Here is a 14,061-nt window from a genome sequence, read left to right as displayed (position 1 = left end):
CATTGGTTCCACTGTCCTCAGGATGGCTGCCACCATGAAACTCATCTCCTTCCTTCTATTAGCCACCTTGGCTGCAGTGTCGCTGGCCGTGCCTCCTCAGGCCATCCACCACCGGGTTACCGACCCCATTCTGGCGACCCCGACTCGTGATGCGATGCCCTCGGTCTGCACTAATGGCATGCCGGCGTCTAAGCAGCACCCTGCGGGCTATCCGATCAACGATTACACCGTGGTGACTCCGGGTGACAGCAACTGGACTTCATATGAGGTCAAGCAGGACTGGTACAACGACCACTTTGTCTCTGGCCCGCACGTAAGTATTCTACTACCTCTATAAGGAACTGCCGAACATCCACTAATTGGGGAATAGATCATGAGCTTCACGCACCAGAGCGAACCTTACGGACCGTTCAAGTGCCAGTACACATGCAATTCCGATGACAGCTGCGCTGCCTACTTTGTCTGGTATGGTGAGTACAATTCCCCGAAATCTTCCCCAACTTGAACTTAGGTTAACTGCTGTGTAGCCAATGTGGGGACCGACAACGAGCATTTGAACTGTGTCCTGTTTGATGCTGTGTAAGAAGATCCCCTCTGCTTCATAGTCCCGGTTCTCCAATTGCTGACCACTCACAGCATCCCTACCTCGGCCTTTATCGAGACCACCGGTACCATTGCATCGGGCGCCTATGACAAGCTTTGCGACCACTCGTCCTAGGGTGCGTTCAGGACGCCCTCACAAGGTCGCTTCTGGCTCAGAAGGCTTCGGAGCGGGTAGTTGAGGTGGAAAAAGTAGGTGTGATGGGAGTATGGGCGCGGTTGAGAAGGACCCGCCTTCTACTTTAATCGAGGCAGACCAAATGAACAATATCACCTGCATAAACCAACCCCTTGTACGGTGCTGCCCATGAAGCGCTTGTATTGTATGCAGGGGAAAGAAAAGACGCTGTTGATAATGATGCTCACCCACTCCCAAGGGTATATCCATAACCTCCCAATCTCAACCCTGCCATTTACCAACGCCGGCGGTAGCGCCTCAAACCCATCCAACAAACCAGAAACCCACAAACGCCAACCAGCAACCTTCTGCCTCCCCACCCCGCGACCAAGGATATCTACTCCTGCATCCGATCACCATCCCCACCCTCCTCCAGCCCCTCCCCAACAACCTTACCGAGCTCCTCCCTCGCCCGCCGCCACAACTCGCGCTCCATATCCCTCTCCACCGTACTACTCGCCATATTCAACTTGCCCACATCCAGCGAGCCGTACCGGCCCATGCCATCCGGCTCCAGCCGCGCCGGCCCCGCAGCCCGCGCCCTGCCGCCGCTGCCCCCCGACTCGCCCCCGCCTGCCTGTTGTTGTTGTTGTTGTTGTTGTTGCTGTGGTTGTTGGCCCGAGCCCGCCTCGGCGCCTGGCTGGTTCTCGGCGGCGGCCCCGCTGTTGCGCAGCGTGATGATGCCGGCCTCTTCGAGCGCGAGGATCTGCCGGGTCAGGTGCTTGTCGATGCGGTCGACCGTGTTGAAGAAGGAGGATTGCGCCGTGTTGAAGGCGGTTATGGGGTCGGCGGCGGCGGCGGCTTCTTCTTCCTCCGAGTTGGGGATGGAGGGGTTGTTGTTGTTGTCGCTTGGGCTGTGGCCGTTTGTGGTTGTGGTGTTCTGGGGTACGGTGGTGCCGGGGGGTGTGGCGAGGGCGCGCATGGCGGAGGAGAGGTGGACGAGGAGGGAGGCGATGTCCTGGTCGATTTCGCCGAGCTGTTGGATGCGCTCGCCTGAGGTGAAGGGCTTGTGGATGTCGATTGGTGCTCCTCCATTGAGGTCCGGGGGTTGTGTCGGGTTGTCCATGGTGTGAGTTATGGGGTTGGAAGAGGAGATTGTTGATTGGGGTTATTGGATGTTGTTACTGATAACCATGTGCGGTATGGTTGGTGATTGTGGTAAAATCGAGAGTTCAAAATCAATGCCTCTCCCATCGAGATCAAATTGGGATGTTAAGCTTCCAAGCTCCCCCACATCGAATTGCTGTGGGGCTGCGGGACGCACAGGCCATCCTGCAGCAAGAACCTGGTCAACTCCGGCAGGCTCCGTTCTGGGCTCTGGGTCTTCATTCACAACCAGCCTCATCTCCGTTTGCATCTCTTGAATCGTGTGCAATATCAAACAACAAGAAAAACCGACATTCTCATCAATTCCCCATCAAACGCTGGACGCCTGATACATCCACGTAAAAATTACGATTTCGTTTATTATACTGGGATTTTGAACTGCGTGGGAGCGGAGCTCGTGGGGAAACGCGCCCCAGACTCCTTCGTTGCCCCTGCACGGCAGCACCAGCACACCACGCGCTCATAAGAGGTGGGAGCTCACCTCATAACAAGCGCTGCTGCGGCCCTTGCAACTTGTCTGGATACACGTACTCCAAACCTCCCGATATGTCGAACCCACCGCCCCAGGGCACCATGCCCGGATCAACTGGAGGGCCTTATGGCGTCCAGCCTCAATCGGCGGGGGGGTCCTGGTACCAGCAATGCGGCAGCGACGACGAACACCAACAACCCGCCATCCGCCCAGAATCTTAATCAGATTGTGAGTACTTGAAACTTCATGTGTTGTTCTCCGTTTTACAGCCGTCAATTCCTCATTCTCAAGACAATTCATCATGGACAATATCAACACAGCGCCCACAAACATGGAATGCAGCCGCTCTCCATGCACGCCTCGAAATGGAGTTTCCATGGCCATGAAAGGGCTTATCAAGAGGATGTTCTCAGTGCTGAGCCGGTTTGACCTGCCGATCGGATTTTCCTCGGTGGCAGCCTCATTCAACGTTTCTTGTGGCTATTGTTCCTTCTATTTTATCAACGGGGACAAAGCCTTCGCTCGGCATATATTCTCTTCCCGCTCCAACGCTTCCTTATCCCTTCTACATAGACATTCCCACCACAACCGCCAAATGCCTCGCCATGTTTCAGTGGCCATCTCAGAACCGCCCCGCTGGTGTTCAGCGAGCTCTCAACAGACCCACGAACCATAGCTTACCATCTCCCGACCAGGTCACCGATTACTTGAAGAAGAAAGGTTTCACCAAGACCGAAGCCGTCTTCCGGCAAGAAACGTCTTATCTGGGCCCCGACGGGAGACCCGCCCAGCGAAGCGATGATCCGGGTCCGAAGAAGTATCTCAAATCCTTTGTATTGCTGAGAAACTGGATTGAGAACAATCTCGATATCTACAAAGTAAGCATTCTGATAATTTGGACTCTACCTTACCTAGCGGCTAACTCGAGATTTTCTAGTTTGAACTCAGAAAGCTCCTCTGGCCCGTCTTTGTTTACTCTTACCTAGAGCTCATCGGGCAGGGCTACACCGATGACGCGAAGCATCTACTGGATACACTGCGCCCGAATTTCGACGCTGTCCACCATGATGCCCTGGCGCTGCTGACAACGGTCACGCTGCCCCAGCATGTCGAGGAAAACCAGACTACCCGGCTTTACCGGGAAAACAAGTACCGCATCCCACTGAACCAGTCGCTTTCTGGCAATCTCTTCCACTTCCTCGAGCGCGAGTCAGACGAAGGCGGGGCGACCATTACCTACATCCTCCAGACCTACTGCAGCGTTGAGACGAGCGCGCGCGGGCCAATTGAGCCTTACAGCTTCGAGGCCATCTACCGCCGCGCCCAGAACCTTGACCTGGACGAGGTGGACGCACAAGAAGGCATCCCAGGCGTGTTCACGGGAGTATCGAACCGCGACGTCCTTGATACGAGCGCCAAGCTCAAGCTTGGGCCGATGCCGATGGAGTTCGATCTGAGGGAGGATGTCCGGGCCGAACTCGAGGAGGAAGACCAACGAAATCCACCGGCCGACGGCCGGTCCTCCTTGGTCGAAGAGTTCGACAAGCGCATTAAGCGCGAGGAAAGCGCCGACGCCCCTTCGCGAGCGGACTTGCCGCTTCCTCCGTCCCGGGCCCGAGACGTGGTGATGGAGATGCAAAAGGTGCGCGAAAACCGCGACAGGTTTCAGATCGAGGGACGCACAGGCGGTATTGGCATCCCGGTTTCGTCCTGCATGTTCACTTTCCACAACACGCTCGGAAGGTACGTTGCGTCTTCGTATCTACATCTCCTAGGCTGGCTGAAACTGACAATTCCTTAGCGTGTCATGCATGGATTTCTCCAACGACCACCAGCTCGTGGCGGCTGGCACAATGGATTCTTACATCCGCGTGTGGTCTCTTGATGGCAAGCCGCTCCCGACGTCTGTCGAGAACGAGAGGGACCTCAAGGTGAACAACCGGAAACTTATCGGGCACTCGGGTCCCGTGTACGGGGTGGCATTCTCGGACTCAATCGCCAACCTGAACCGTAACATATATGGCGATGGCGACGACAAGAAGCCCGACACAGGCACGAAGTTGCTGTTGTCCTGTTCGGCCGACGGCCAAATACGCCTCTGGTCTTTGGATGTGTGGGCATGCTTGTGCATCTACAAGTCGCATTACGGGCCGGTTTTCCGTGTTCTCTGGAGTCCCCACGGACACTACTTTGCCACGGCAGGATGGGACAAGACGGTCCGTGTCTTTTCTCAAGACCATGCCTCGGCGCAACGCCTCATGGTCGGCCATGACACCAGTATCTCGGCGCTGACCTGGCACCCGAACGGCACCTATGTGTTTTCCGCTTCAGACGAGATGGACAAGTCGATCCGCATGTGGTCCATCACCACCGGTAACTGCGTACGGGTCTTTACCGGCCATGCTCACTACATCAGCGCTCTCGAGTGTGCCCACAACGGGAAAATACTGGCAAGCGCCGACGCAGGAGGAAACATCATCCTCTGGGACATTGACAAGGGCACGCGTATCAAACGATGCCGCGGGCACGGCAAAGGCGGGATTCCATCTCTCAGTTTTAGCGCCGAGTCGAACGTTCTTGTATCCGGCGGTCTGGATGGTACCGTCCGTGTCTGGGATGTTGAGCTACCCGCAGACCCCAGCAAGGCTAACCCGCTCACGGCCGGTGTTATCCAGCCGGCACCGCAAGTGGACGGGGCGGTGGCAGGTGACACCATCGCCGTCGGGGGCCCTTCGGATAGCCGCAGCATTACGGTGGGCGGTCAGTCAGCGCCTGCGCCCGGCGCGAGCGCATCCGGTGGTGGTGTTGGATCCGGCGGAGGCGGTGGTGGTAAGAAGAAAGGGAAGGAGGTTCAGGTCACACCAGACCAGATCAGCGCCTTTGCGACCAAGAAGACGCCGGTCATGAAGGTACAGTTCACACGTATGAACCTGATCGTAGCGGGCGGCTGTTATGACCCTGAGCGGTAGGACCGCCGAGGCTAAGCAGGTATAATTCCCGACAGGAGGGATGCGGAATAACTGCCATTCCAAAGATCGGACGGTTCAGTGATGGCTTTTTTGACTGGGCGGCCGGGTTCAAGTCTGGAGTTTGGGATATGTATAGTACACGGGTGCAACGGACTCAGATATCCACGGTGCATGATTTTGATTTCTAGACTCTATAACTAAGAGATTCAAACATTCAATGAGACGGGCTGCTTGCACGGGCACCATACAAACGATGTGCATGACAACGAAAGGGGGGCGCACTTCAGGGGCCGAGGGGCACCTTGAATCTCGCGATAACCCCACATCGATCAACTGCCAAGAAAGGCTTAGCTTAACGTCTGCTACGTAACACAGCGACTCCAGGCGGCTGCTCCTCTACCACTATCATCCACAAACACAATCCACCAGCATCCCGCAATTATCGCAAGGCCCCATCATCTGGCCTGGGATTGCTGCACGACACGTTTGGCTTCGGGTCCCTGAAGCGCAGCAATTGAACAATAAAGCCGTACCTACTCCGTATCCCAACCACTCCTCGCCCACAATGGAAGACCCGTGGGCCGACTCGGCCGCCACATCGGACCCTCTCGGTTCCTCCACCCAAGAGAGCGCCGACGACGGCACCGCCACCGCTCCCACCGGTTCCAGCGCCCCGTCCACAACCGCCGCCGCGACATCCTCCTCCGCCCGCCCCTCGCGCATCACCCCGCGCCGCTTCGTCGCCCAGCCCACCCGCCTGCAAGCAGTCGAAGACGACCCCCTCGGCCCGCTCGGCGCACCCGCCACCTCTGCCGCCGCCACCCCCCCGCTCCCCACCACCGCCGCCGATGCCCTCCACTCCCCGCTCGGCCCGGCCGCAGGCCAAGAAGGCGGGCCCCCCGTCCCGCCGCTCAAGGAGAACAACCTCCCCCTCCGCACCACCATGGGGCCCCCCACCCCGGGCTCGGCTGGCGGCGGGAGCAAGCTGCACCCGCACCAACAACACCGACCCGGCGCTGTTGGTGTTGGTGCTGCCGGCGGGCCGCCGGACCCGCATCGCATCGACGACGACGACAGCGAGAGGGATGATGGTGGGAGGCCGGGCGGGAGACAGCCGCCGCCCGTGCAGGCCGCCCACCCGAGTCCCTTGCACACGGCAACGCGCCCGAGTGTCAGCGTCGAGCAGGCGGCGCGGCCGAGCTTCCATATTGCGGTGGGCGATCCGCATAAGGTGGGGGATTTGACTAGTAGTCATATTGTTTATTCGGTTAGGACCACGGTATGTTTCTCTTTCCTGTTTGTTGTTGTTGCCTGGGTGGGGAGGTTGGTGGATAGGTGAGGGCTGACGTGTGTGGGCTGGGGGGGGGTTAGACGACGTCCAAGGCGTATAAGCAGAGCGAGTTCGAGGTTAAGAGACGGTACCGGGATTTCTTGTGGCTGTACAACACCCTGCACGCGAACAACCCCGGCGTGGTGGTGCCGCCGCCGCCCGAGAAGCAGGCCGTAGGCCGGTTCGAGAGCAATTTCGTCGAGGCGCGGCGCGCGGCGCTAGAGAAGATGCTCAACAAGACCGCGGCGCACCCGACGCTGCAGCAGGACGGCGATCTGAAGCTGTTCCTGGAGAGTGAGGCGTTTAATGTGGATGTCAAGCACAAGGAGCGGAAGGAGCCGAGTCTCGGGGAGAGCAAGAGCGTGCTCGGGTCGCTGGGGTTCGGCGTGGGCGGTGGGAATAAGTTCGTCGAGCAGGATGATGTGAGTACCCCAGACTGATAGTGCCGAGAGCGGTGGCTAATACCTCACAGTGGTTCCATGATCGCAGGGTCTATCTTGACGCGCTCGAAAACCAACTCAAGGCGCTCCTCAAAGCCATGGACGGCATGGTTGCCCAGCGCAAGGCCATGGCCGAGGCAGCCGGTGATTTCTCAGCTTCCCTCCACGCCCTCTCTACCGTCGAGCTCTCACCCACCCTCTCCGGGCCCCTCGACGCCCTCTCCGAGCTACAACTCACGATCCGCGACGTCTACGACCGCCAGGCACAACAAGACGTGCTCACATTTGGCATCATCCTCGAGGAGTACATCCGGCTGATCGGCAGCGTCAAGCAAGCGTTCTCACAGCGCCAAAAGGCCTTCCATAGCTGGCACGCAACCGAGTCGGAGCTCTCCAAGCGTAAAACCGCGCAGGACAAGCTGCTGCGCCAGGGCAAGAGCCAGCAGGACCGCCTCAACCAGGTCAACGCCGAGGTCGCCGACGCCGAGCACAAAGTGCACAAGGCGCGGCTTCTGTTTGAAGACATGGGCCGGCTGATGCGGTCGGAACTGGACCGCTTTGAGCGAGAGAAGGTGGAGGATTTCAAATCCGGGGTCGAGACTTTCCTCGAGAGCGCGGTCGAGGCGCAGAAGGAGGTAGGTCATTTTTCAGTTGAACGGGAGGGACAGTTCTTTGCTGACTTTCTTGCTTTTGTTTAGTTGATCGAGAAATGGGAGACGTTCTTGATGCAGCTCGATGCTGAGGACGACGAGACTGTCTTCTACCGCCCCCCTGTTATCCAGGCAAACAAGCCTGCCGGCGACACGGCTGTGGATCGGGCTAGGGCGAGGATCCACGAAGATTCGGATTAGGCGTAGGTTGGGGAACACCCTGCTTGATTCTGTCACGGAACAGATAGCATAGTGGATGTGCAAGGGCTGTATGGGGGCGTGTGGCGCTGGATGGAGCCATGTGGGATTCAGTCAGACAGCTTAGGAGCCTGTATGGCGTCGTTGTCATTGTATTATACACAGCCGTATCCGCATGCCGCGGTAGCCTTCTCCGGTTTCTCAATCCATCCATCTATCAGACGGGACGTCGGCTCCTCAAAATACACAGGTCTGTTTTCTATGTTACAGCATACACTACTCCCACAGAACCTCTGGCCCCTTAGGCAGCTTATTTCTTCTTCTTCTCCTTCCTCGCCTGGTCCTTGGCGCTCAACCCACCCTTAGTGTTCTTGTCCTCGCTCGCGTACGTGCTGATAAGGTCGACCAGCGAGTCGAAAGGATCGGCCGACGCCGCGGCCTCTGCTGGCTCCTGTGCCGCTGCTGGCTTGGCCTCCTTGGCATCCACCTGCTTCTTGTCGCCCTTCTCCTCCGCGGCGCCCTTCTTTTCGACCGCAGGGCCCTTCTCCCCGCCTTCCTTCGAAGCAGCAGCAGCATCACCCGCACCCGGAGCCGCAGCACCAGCACCCGGAGCATCAGCGCCAGCAGCAGTAGTAGGCGCGTCCAAATCCCACGAGGAGCCGTAGCGCTCGCGGAAGGCGGCGAGCTTGCCGGCCTCGTCGACCTCGACGTTGCGCAGCGACTTCTCGGTCGGCTGCCACAGGATGTGGTTGCGGCTGTCCTTGGCCGACCGGTACAGCGCCAGCGGGGACGTCGTCCGCACCGTGAAGGTCGACCCGTCGCTCAGCTGCACCAGCTGCGTGAACTGGTACGGCCGCCGCGACCGCGGCACGAACGTCGCGTGCCGCACCTGGCCTGCCGCTGCCGCTTTTTTTTGTGGTGTGGAGAGCAGGCCGCCCGCCGTTGTGGGTGTGTGGTGGGGGAGTGCCGGTGATGTTGATGGGAGGTAGCCGGCCAGCGACGGCCGCCGGAGGAGGGTGCTGGGGAGCTTCCCCATATTGGAAGAGGTTATCGTCGGGAGAGAGGGTGAATCGACGGGTTGGTGTGAAGGTTTCGGGCGTCGAGTGGAGAGGTTTCGGGATGGGAGGTGGGAGGGATGTGGTAGGACGGCGCAATTGGTATGGTTCCGCTCCTTGTCCGCGTCGCTGAGCTGGTGGTGTCCCCCAAATTCGTCTTGTCGGCTGCAGGCGTCCGGGTGCTGGAACTGCAATTGGGGCTTCGACTGGGGATGAAATTTTGATACGGTGAGCGGTTCGGCCGCTTGCGCAAATATTCTCGCGTGGTTGACGATCAGGGTTCTTATCGGATCGCTTATCGCCGGTTGGGTTCCGCCCGGGCTTGTGCTCGTCCCGGCTCAAGCTCCGCCAAAATTTCGGCCGCCCGAAGCCGACCACCCGGGTACCCGCAAAGTACCGAGCAACACCGAGACAATCCAAGTGGCTTCAATTGCAAGCCATTGGTATTCATGGGGTTGAGATGAGCAGTTGCCGTGTCCTGGCGGGCTTGGCCGCCGAGCGCGCTCCCCTGGCCCCTCTCGTTCCCCGGCGCAATCATGGTTGCTCGGCCTGGACAAACCCGATGCAACGGCCCCGAGCCGCAGCCACGCTGCCGACATTAGCCTCCGGGGGGATATGCTGCTACTCTAAACGTACGCAAACCACTCAGTGCCCATCCCATCAACCCACCCTCACCACCTACCTCCCCGCGTACTGAGTGCTAACAACTTCTCCCCCAGACCCTCCCGCCTCTCCCCGAACCCGACGACACTTCCATACCACCTCCCAACCTCACCACGACCGCCACCCACGAACCTTCCACCGCACCGCACCGCAACCCCCCTCCATCCACCCGCACCCCTCCTCCGCCGACGCATTACCAACACCACCCCTCCCCGAACAATTCCGCAGCGTCATGCGCCTCCTCACACACCCGGTAGTCGTCTGCACCTCCACCCACCCCCCACCCACGCCCAGCAACTCGCCCACACCCAACTCACCCAGCTCACCAAACCCACCCCCCCGTACACCAACACAAGGCACCCCCCGCGGCATGACAATGTCCTCATTCACCTCCCTCGCCCTGACCCCGACGCCCGTCGTGAGCTTCAACATCGCGACGCCGAGCCGCACGCTCGACGCGGTGGCGGCCAGCGGGTGCTTCAACATCCACGTGCTGGCGGACGACGCGGGCGGGGCGCGGGTGGCGGACTGGTTCACGGGGGGCAACGCCGAGGGGCGGGGCGCGTTCGAGCGGCTCGTTGAGGAGGGTGGTGGTATCGTTGGTGGTGGTGGTGGTGGTGGTGGTGGTGGTAAGGAGGCGCCGGTGTTGGAGGGGGAGGGGGGTGCTGTATGTCTTGAGGTGTAGGTTGCTCGATGACGAGCCTACCAGGGGGTTGGTGAGGGTGAGGGATCATGTCATTGTGCTCGGGGAGGTGTTGGAGATCGTGGAGGGTACTGGGGCGCAGAGGGAGAGGGAGGAGAGGTTTGGGTTGTTGTACACAGATAGACGGTACAGGCAACTCGGGGACTGCATCACCCCCGGCGAGGAGCGAAAACGGTCATAGATGGGGAGTAGACGGCATGTACAATCGGGTGTATTACCATTGGGTATAGTACGGTCGGATGTATTCCATTTTCGATTTAACGGCGGCGGCGTTGGTTAAGGCATTACGGGAATATAAGCATGTACGAGGAGAAAAGTGCGGCCGGAGGCCAACCCGAAGAAGTAATCTCGATTTAGAATGTCGTAACTCAACGAGCTAGTGTCATCGTTTACGCCTAGGCTTCACGCCCAAACCCGACCGCTGTCCAGAGACACCTCATCCATCATACCGAAAGTCCATCCATTATTTACTCGCCAGGGTTGACACCCTTGATACTAACGAGTTCGGTCTCGAAAACCAGGGTCGAGTAGGCCTTGATGGGAGTGCCGGCCATCTCTTTGTCGCCGTAGGCGAGGTGAGGGGCAATGGTCAGCTTGCGCTTCTCGCCGATCTTCATGCCGAGAAGACCTTCGTCCCAGCCCTTGATGACCTGGCCGCCGCCGGCCGTGAATTCGAGCGGATCTCCACGACTGTAACTGGAATCAAACGGGGTACCATCGACGAGCGTGCCGTTGTAGTGCACCGCGATTTTGTCGCCTGGATTATACGTCAGTCGCTGTATCAAGGCCTGCACAACCTATTCGCAGGCACCCCGAGCTCCTTGGAGGGGTGCTAAAGGCGGGGTAAATCGGGAAACCTTACCACGCTTGGTCTCACGGGTGCCCTGTCCTTCGGCCAAAACCACGATCTCAAGACCGTCAAGCTGCGGGATGCCCATTTTGTTGAGATGGAGTGATTGAATTTGGAACTGGTGTCAATTGATTGATTTTGGAGAATGGGACGAATTTGTTCAGAGAGAAAGAATGGAAAGAGGGAGCCGAGTTAGTCGAGGGTCAATGGGTATGTACTTGAGGCGGGGAGGCGGGGTAGCTTGCAGGTTAGTTTTGTGACGCAATCGGATGGAGGAGCGATCGACGGCACCTTCTATTTATTTCAGCCAACTAACGCACGAGTTGGGGTTTCAGGGACGCCATCTCGAGCCATCCACCCGCAAGACACGCAAGCAATGAATGTTCCACAGCTCCGAACTGCTGCATGGGACTTCCATCCGCCTTGTTTATCGAGGGGCGGTGCACCAACCTTTTATGTGCCAAGGGCTTGGGGTGGGTGGCTCAGGGGTGGGTGGCTCAGGGGTGTGTGAGGAGGGGAGGTCCCGCGGCTCACAGGGTTAGGGTTTACAGACGTCGCGATCGTCTACGGCAGAAACTCCACCACATCCGTCAACTTGGAGGGAAAAAAGCTCGAGGAGAGCGCGACAAAAGACCTAAAAGGGATCTGACGGTGCCATCGACGGTCCTTGCTAACCACTTAAACTGCATATAACGGGATAATTGCTGTATTCATAAGCATTATGTAGCTGCTTACTCACGCCAACCCATGTTCAGGAACAAAAGGCGAGAAATCACGACGATCAAGGTTTGCTAGGTAGGTAGTTATATAACGGTAAGTAGCCAAGATGGCAGGAGAAGTAGAGGGGTCGTCGTCGCAGAAATATGCGAAAATATCCATTACGACGACTTAGAGACGCCGGATACGAATAGTCCAATGCCAGCTCCCTCCTCGGCCCCGCCGCCCTTACGGGAGAGAACCAGCTCCAAGATGACGGACTCGCGGGATGTTGACGGTGCATTCGAGGGCTCATTTGCCGGGACAGGACGGGACATCGCCGGAGTTCGCCCTCAGCCGTGGTATTATCGACGAGAGTACTATCTTGATGGCTGGACGAATCCCGTAATTCAACGGGCTGCTGTAAGTGTGACGGGTTCCTTAGGTAACTTCCTTCCCAGGTCTGTCTGTTGCTTACAATCGCTCCTAGTTTGTTGAGTGCTTTGCCACGACATGTTCAATCTACCTCTCCGGACAGTTTAGCATGACTCTGATGAACACCGGTGTCACCCAAGTCACGGCCTATGTCGGCATCTACAACGCCGTTTTCCTCACTCTTTTCGTATACGCAACAGCTACTGCCACGGGCGGTCACATAAACCCCATGATCACCTTCACGACTATGCTGTGTGGCTTGACGCCTATCCCAAGAGGTAAGAGCAGCCGAACTCGGCGACAAAAGGCTTATAACTAACAAGCAAGGCGTGGTGTTAATCACGGCCCAAATTCTCGGCGGTGTCCTCGCTGGAGGCGTGCTACTCGGTTCCTGGGGTCAAGATAGAGCTATTTCGTGAGTGCTTTATCGGTGATATATACCCTCTGCCGTGGTGAAACTGCTGACCTTTGGCGTCCACTATGCCGACAGCCGCATGGGAGGCGGCAACTTTTTCGATCCGACGCAAATCTCGCCCGGTCAGGTCTTGCTAATCGAGGTGATGTCCTCAATGACCATTCTGTACGCCGCCAGCCTTCCCTTCCCTGAAAGTCCCGAGACCAGATGCTCATGCTCCGCGATTATCTACGCAGTTACCTGGCGATCGGCACCGGGTTGGATCCACGACAGCAAGTCCTGTACGGGCGCCAGCTTGGGCCGCTGCTTGTGGGGCTCAGCTTAGGTCTCGTGTCGTCCTCAACGACAGGCGTTGCCCCCGGGTACACAGGCGCCTCGATGAACCCCGCGCGAGCCATCGCGCTCGCCATTGCAGGACGAAATTGGCATCGTCAGTATCTCCTTATGCCAATGTATCACAGTCGAGAAGCTAACCGAGGCAACGCAACCCAACACAGACCATTGGGTGTGGTGGGTAGGACCGGTAAGAACCAAGTTTCCATCGTCACGCTCCGCGCAAACGGAATCCAAATCCAAGGAGGGCCGTGTTTGGAATTCGTACTAACGCAAAGAACTACCCAGGCTCTCGCTTCAATCTTGATGGCTTTGATGTACCGTTTTGCTCCCCCGTCTTATGCCGAGAAGGCCAAACGCAAGGCAATGGTGGAATCGTCCGGGCAGCAAGAAGCACGTACGGCGGGTGTCTGAAACCTCCGGGGCGCGACACCAAAACCGGCGCAAGGGGCATGGAGAGGATGTAAGATGAGCAGGTAGCCCAGAAGCTGAGCCAAAGCCGCCGAGAGACGACGCCTCCATACATTCCTCGGACTCCGAAAATAAAATAATAAACTGTATGACCCGCCCAAGGCTGCTACCATCGGTCGCTGTTGAGGTTGAAGGCGGTTGACCGCCTGTTGGAGGGGCAACTGCGGGGCAGTTGGGCAACGACCAGCCTCGTTTCAGCCTCGTAGGCGGGGTTGTGGTCGAGACTCTTCTAGGTCATTCCGAATTTCCATGCCTTGCCACTGGCAGTGCTTGCCAAAATGCGAAACAAACCACGGAAATCTAGGCTGCTTCTTGATGTTTGTGGAGGCTTGGTGTCACGTTTCTAATTCCGTACATGCACTTCTTTCAAAGGTTTGAGCATCTGTTGGAATCCCGAGCTTGTGATTCCATCGTAGCCTCCAGTGGGCCGCTGCCTGAGAGGACCTGGGGTGAGTGGCCAATCAGCGGTATCCATTGGTCGCTGTGGAGGCGGGGA

At 58.1% G+C, this 14,061-nt stretch overlaps 8 protein-coding genes across 8 annotated transcripts; 5 read left to right on the top strand and 3 right to left on the bottom strand.

Moving 5' to 3' along the window:
* Positions 1 to 22: 22 nt before the first annotated feature.
* Positions 23 to 718, top strand: B0H64DRAFT_372610 (uncharacterized protein; the record flags this gene model as incomplete). Its single annotated transcript, XM_062802234.1, has 4 exons — positions 23 to 313; positions 371 to 470; positions 528 to 579; positions 637 to 718. 4 exons carry the CDS (start codon positions 23 to 25, stop codon positions 716 to 718), a joined length of 525 nt encoding a protein of 174 aa, XP_062660734.1.
* Positions 719 to 1,115: 397 nt separating this feature from the next.
* Positions 1,116 to 1,948, bottom strand: B0H64DRAFT_473361 (mediator complex, subunit Med11; the record flags this gene model as incomplete). The annotated part of the gene is made up of 1 exon (XM_062807989.1): positions 1,116 to 1,948. The coding sequence occupies exon 1, from the start codon at positions 1,842 to 1,844 to the stop codon at positions 1,116 to 1,118; it is 729 nt and encodes a 242-aa protein (XP_062660733.1). The 5' UTR covers positions 1,845 to 1,948.
* Positions 1,949 to 2,852: 904 nt separating this feature from the next.
* B0H64DRAFT_121083 (WD40-repeat-containing domain protein) lies at positions 2,853 to 5,332 on the top strand. Its single transcript, XM_062797949.1, has 3 exons — positions 2,853 to 3,235; positions 3,295 to 4,100; positions 4,159 to 5,332. Exons 1-3 carry the CDS (start codon positions 2,963 to 2,965, stop codon positions 5,324 to 5,326), a joined length of 2,247 nt encoding a protein of 748 aa, XP_062660732.1. The 5' UTR covers positions 2,853 to 2,962; the 3' UTR covers positions 5,327 to 5,332.
* Positions 5,333 to 5,891: 559 nt separating this feature from the next.
* On the top strand, positions 5,892 to 7,947 carry B0H64DRAFT_321111 (Vps5 C terminal like-domain-containing protein; the record flags this gene model as incomplete). The annotated part of the gene is made up of 4 exons (XM_062800491.1): positions 5,892 to 6,605; positions 6,698 to 7,078; positions 7,129 to 7,731; positions 7,795 to 7,947. The coding sequence occupies 4 exons, from the start codon at positions 5,892 to 5,894 to the stop codon at positions 7,945 to 7,947; spliced, it is 1,851 nt and encodes a 616-aa protein (XP_062660731.1).
* Positions 7,948 to 8,024: 77 nt separating this feature from the next.
* Positions 8,025 to 9,315, bottom strand: B0H64DRAFT_120899 (uncharacterized protein). The gene has a single exon (XM_062797947.1). The coding sequence runs from the start codon at positions 8,978 to 8,980 to the stop codon at positions 8,255 to 8,257; it is 726 nt and encodes a 241-aa protein (XP_062660730.1). The 5' UTR covers positions 8,981 to 9,315; the 3' UTR covers positions 8,025 to 8,254.
* Positions 9,316 to 10,038: 723 nt separating this feature from the next.
* On the top strand, positions 10,039 to 10,546 carry B0H64DRAFT_440688 (uncharacterized protein; the record flags this gene model as incomplete). Its single annotated transcript, XM_062806498.1, has 2 exons — positions 10,039 to 10,307; positions 10,372 to 10,546. The coding sequence occupies 2 exons, from the start codon at positions 10,039 to 10,041 to the stop codon at positions 10,544 to 10,546; spliced, it is 444 nt and encodes a 147-aa protein (XP_062660729.1).
* A 286-nt stretch (positions 10,547 to 10,832) lies between these two features.
* Positions 10,833 to 11,303, bottom strand: B0H64DRAFT_440687 (uncharacterized protein; the record flags this gene model as incomplete). The annotated part of the gene is made up of 2 exons (XM_062806497.1): positions 10,833 to 11,122; positions 11,228 to 11,303. The coding sequence occupies 2 exons, from the start codon at positions 11,301 to 11,303 to the stop codon at positions 10,833 to 10,835; spliced, it is 366 nt and encodes a 121-aa protein (XP_062660728.1).
* Positions 11,304 to 12,019: 716 nt separating this feature from the next.
* B0H64DRAFT_120946 (aquaporin-like protein) lies at positions 12,020 to 13,744 on the top strand. The gene is made up of 7 exons (XM_062797948.1): positions 12,020 to 12,334; positions 12,402 to 12,624; positions 12,674 to 12,761; positions 12,837 to 12,926; positions 12,998 to 13,191; positions 13,259 to 13,284; positions 13,383 to 13,744. Exons 1-7 carry the CDS (start codon positions 12,131 to 12,133, stop codon positions 13,506 to 13,508), a joined length of 951 nt encoding a protein of 316 aa, XP_062660727.1. The 5' UTR covers positions 12,020 to 12,130; the 3' UTR covers positions 13,509 to 13,744.
* The last annotated feature ends 317 nt before the right edge of the window (positions 13,745 to 14,061 follow it).

Source organism: Chaetomium fimeti (genome assembly GCF_033439085.1).
Source record: "Chaetomium fimeti strain CBS 168.71 chromosome Unknown B0H64scaffold_3, whole genome shotgun sequence".
Classification (NCBI taxonomy): domain Eukaryota; kingdom Fungi; phylum Ascomycota; class Sordariomycetes; order Sordariales; family Chaetomiaceae; genus Chaetomium; species Chaetomium fimeti.
This window is presented reverse-complemented; position numbering and strand designations above follow the sequence as displayed.

Bases quoted from the DNA above. Each gene is read 5' to 3' on its own strand.
- B0H64DRAFT_120899 (XM_062797947.1), bottom strand. From the start codon at position 8,980: ATGGGGAAGCTCCCCAGCACCCTCCTCCGGCGGCCGTCGCTGGCCGGC.
- B0H64DRAFT_120946 (XM_062797948.1), top strand. From the start codon at position 12,131: ATGCCAGCTCCCTCCTCGGCCCCGCCGCCCTTACGGGAGAGAACCAGC. The intron at 12,625-12,673 runs GTAAGAGCAGCC...CTAACAAGCAAG, and splicing joins CTTGACGCCTATCCCAAGAG to GCGTGGTGTTAATCACGGCC. The intron at 13,192-13,258 runs GTCAGTATCTCC...AACCCAACACAG, and splicing joins TGCAGGACGAAATTGGCATC to ACCATTGGGTGTGGTGGGTA.
- B0H64DRAFT_121083 (XM_062797949.1), top strand. From the start codon at position 2,963: ATGTTTCAGTGGCCATCTCAGAACCGCCCCGCTGGTGTTCAGCGAGCT. The intron at 3,236-3,294 runs GTAAGCATTCTG...GAGATTTTCTAG, and splicing joins ACAATCTCGATATCTACAAA to TTTGAACTCAGAAAGCTCCT. The intron at 4,101-4,158 runs GTACGTTGCGTC...ACAATTCCTTAG, and splicing joins TTCCACAACACGCTCGGAAG to CGTGTCATGCATGGATTTCT.